Below are 2,915 nucleotides of genomic sequence, written 5' to 3' on the forward strand. Positions count from 1 at the left end.
TTTGTGAACATATGTGTGTGTACAGCAAAGATGTGGAGTGAGAGAACAACTTCCATGAATAAGTTTTCTGCTCCCACCATGAGTTCCAAGCATCAACATGAATATGTCAGTCTTGATCAGGAAGCTCTTGTTGATTGTGCCATAATAACCAACAAATGATCATTCAATATGTACCTAATAATATGCAATAAAAACAAAATTTGATCCTTCATATACTTAAGAACTCAAGTGTATTAAGACAATTAGAATAAAGTAACACAACCTCGCAACCCTAACCAACATAGACAAGATTTTCACATGTGTCATTGTTTCAAATCACACCTGTAGACTCACAAAAAATTAGTTGAAACAAAATTGACTTTACAATACAAGTAGCTATATTACAAATAAATATGATGCACGAAATTCAACAGCAGCATGAAATTCAAGAAATTTCCAGGCCAAGTATTAGAGGTAAGGTTTTATGCTTTACAAGAGTGTGATTTCACACAGGAAAGGTATATCTGTAACATAAATATCAACCATAATTTCTTTCAGGAATAAACTCTAGAAAAAGTTTGTTGAGTGGGAACATTAAAAGTGGAAGCAATAATGAAAACAAAAATGGCAGAAAAAAATGGCCAAACACAAGCAGAGAATGACTGAAAGAAAGTGAAAAGTACATGGGAGAGTATTGGGAGGGCAATCAAAAAATGGAAACTAATGCTTTCTCTTATTTAAGACACATGGACCCAGCCAGGAGGGACTTCAGAGAACCTAGAGGGGAAGATTCAGGACCACAGAGCCCAGAGGACCAGCAGCATCTGCCACATTCACAATGGCCAGGCCCTGTGCTCTGCTGACATTCCTGGTGGTGATGCACTCCTGGTCAAGCTGCTGTCTGGGATGTGACCTGCCTCAGACTCATCACCTCAGGAACAAGAGAGCCTCCACACTCCTGGCACAAATGAGGAGACTCTCCCCTCTCTCCTGCCTGAAGGACAGAATGGACTTTGTATTCCCTCTGAAGAAGGTGGATGCCCAGCAGATCCAGAAGGCCCAAGCCATCCCTGTCCTGCAGGAGCTGACCCAGCAGGTCCTGATCCTCTTCAGCTCAAAGGACTCATCTGCTGCTTGGGAGACAAGCCTCCTAGACACATTCTGCACTGGCCTCCACCACCAGCTCAAAGACCTGCAAGCTTGTCTGAAACAGCATGTGCAGGTGCAGAAACCTTCCCTGAGCCAGGAAAACTCCCTGGTGGCTGTGAGGAACTACTTCCACAGGATCACTGTCTACCTGAAGGAGAAGAAACACAGTCCCTGTGCCTGGGAGGTGGTCAGAGCAGAAGTAAGGAGAGCCCTGTCTTCCTCAGCCAAGCTGCTGGCAGGACTGACTGAGGAGAAGGATTAAGTCCTGAGCCAAAGTGGAGAGGACTCTCCTAGGCTAGGATCCTGAAACTCACTGCTGAGATTTGGACTTCTCCAAGATCTCTTTGACTTTGACCTCATTGGTTCAACTTGCCTGGATAGTTATCCTAATATTGGGTTTTATTGTGTTGATCTGTAAGGGCATTTGCTTATTGACTCAGATGTTTTATTTGTTTGTTGGTTTATTTATTGTTTTATTTATTTATTAGTTCTTCTGCTTGTTTGTGTATCTAAATGATTTTAGTTATTTTTTTAATACCACAGAATTTTATTTCTTTTATTTAAACCATTACTGTTAATTTATTTCTTCTATTCAATAAATTTTTGACTATACATGCTTAATCTTATGTGTCTGCCACACGATCTTTTGAAAACGGTTTGATGCTTGTAAACTCATTCTGTACACCATAAATATAACACACCTGGACTTGGTAGGAAAAAATACTGAAGCAATGTGTACTGATTTGACTTAAGAGGTGAGTGGATGCAGCCATCTCATAGTTTTTGTTCACTGAAGGCAAAAATCTTACTTCTCTCCATGAGATAGTACTCCTCTGGATGTATAGCCAGCATGCTGTACAGAAGGAAACCAGAACATCTTGCTTGTGTTCCATTGTGCCTTAGTCCTCCTCACGTGCAATTCCCCCTAACCTCTCTGGCCTCCCCTAACTAACATTTGACTCCCAATTTCTATCAGATGAACTCGATTGGATTCCAAAGATGAGGGAGACCATAAAACCAACATAAAATGAAGTACAAACCAAATGAGGATTTTCCTACGTACCATTAAAAAAGTGAAACATGATAAAAGAAAAATATGGAGTGTCAGCCCTGTCTTGGTGATGGCTTCAATTGAAGAGACAAAATATCATGATCTAAAGCTTTTGGGGGTAGAAATGTTTTATTATAGTTTAAGATCACAGCACATTCCATCACTGACAGAGCTTTGGCAGGATCTTCAACAGGGCAGGAACCTGAAGGCAGTGGCTGATATAGAGGCCATGGAGGAACACACTGTCTACTGCCTTGATGACTCAAGACCTACTCAGCCTGCTTTCTAATACTCATCAGGACCAACTGCCCAGTGGATGGATCACCCATAGTGTGATGGACACTCCTACAGCAGTCATCAGTTATTAAAATGATTTAGATACTGGTCTCCAGTGTGATTCTGTAGAGACATCTTCCCTGGTGAGATCCCTTCTTCCCACATGACCCTATCAGGGGTCAAGTTGAACTTAGAATTATCTAGGGTAAATTCCCTGCATAATAGCCTCAAAAAACATGCCCTGAAATAAATCTAACAAGGGAGGTGAAAGCAATTCTTCTAAAACAACACAGCTCATCCCTCTCAATTTCATTTTTTTATTTCAATTCTTTTATTTTACATACTAAGCCAAGTTGCCCCTTCCTCCCCTTCTCGTGCCCTCACCTTCCCCCCATGAAACTCCCCCTATTCTAATCCTCAGAGGAGATAAGGCCTCCCTTGGGTTGTCAACAAAGTGTAG

The 2,915-nt window shown here is 41.4% G+C and overlaps 1 protein-coding gene across 1 annotated transcript; it reads left to right on the top strand.

Moving 5' to 3' along the window:
- The first annotated feature begins 817 nt into the window (after positions 1–817).
- On the top strand, positions 818–1,390 carry LOC131905008 (interferon alpha-12-like). Its single transcript, XM_059255978.1, has one exon. It carries the CDS (start codon positions 818–820, stop codon positions 1,388–1,390), a length of 573 nt encoding a protein of 190 aa, XP_059111961.1.
- The last annotated feature ends 1,525 nt before the right edge of the window (positions 1,391–2,915 follow it).

The sequence above is a fragment of the Peromyscus eremicus genome, chromosome 2 (genome assembly GCF_949786415.1).
Source record: "Peromyscus eremicus chromosome 2, PerEre_H2_v1, whole genome shotgun sequence".
In the NCBI taxonomy this organism is placed as follows: Eukaryota; Metazoa; Chordata; class Mammalia; order Rodentia; family Cricetidae; genus Peromyscus; species Peromyscus eremicus.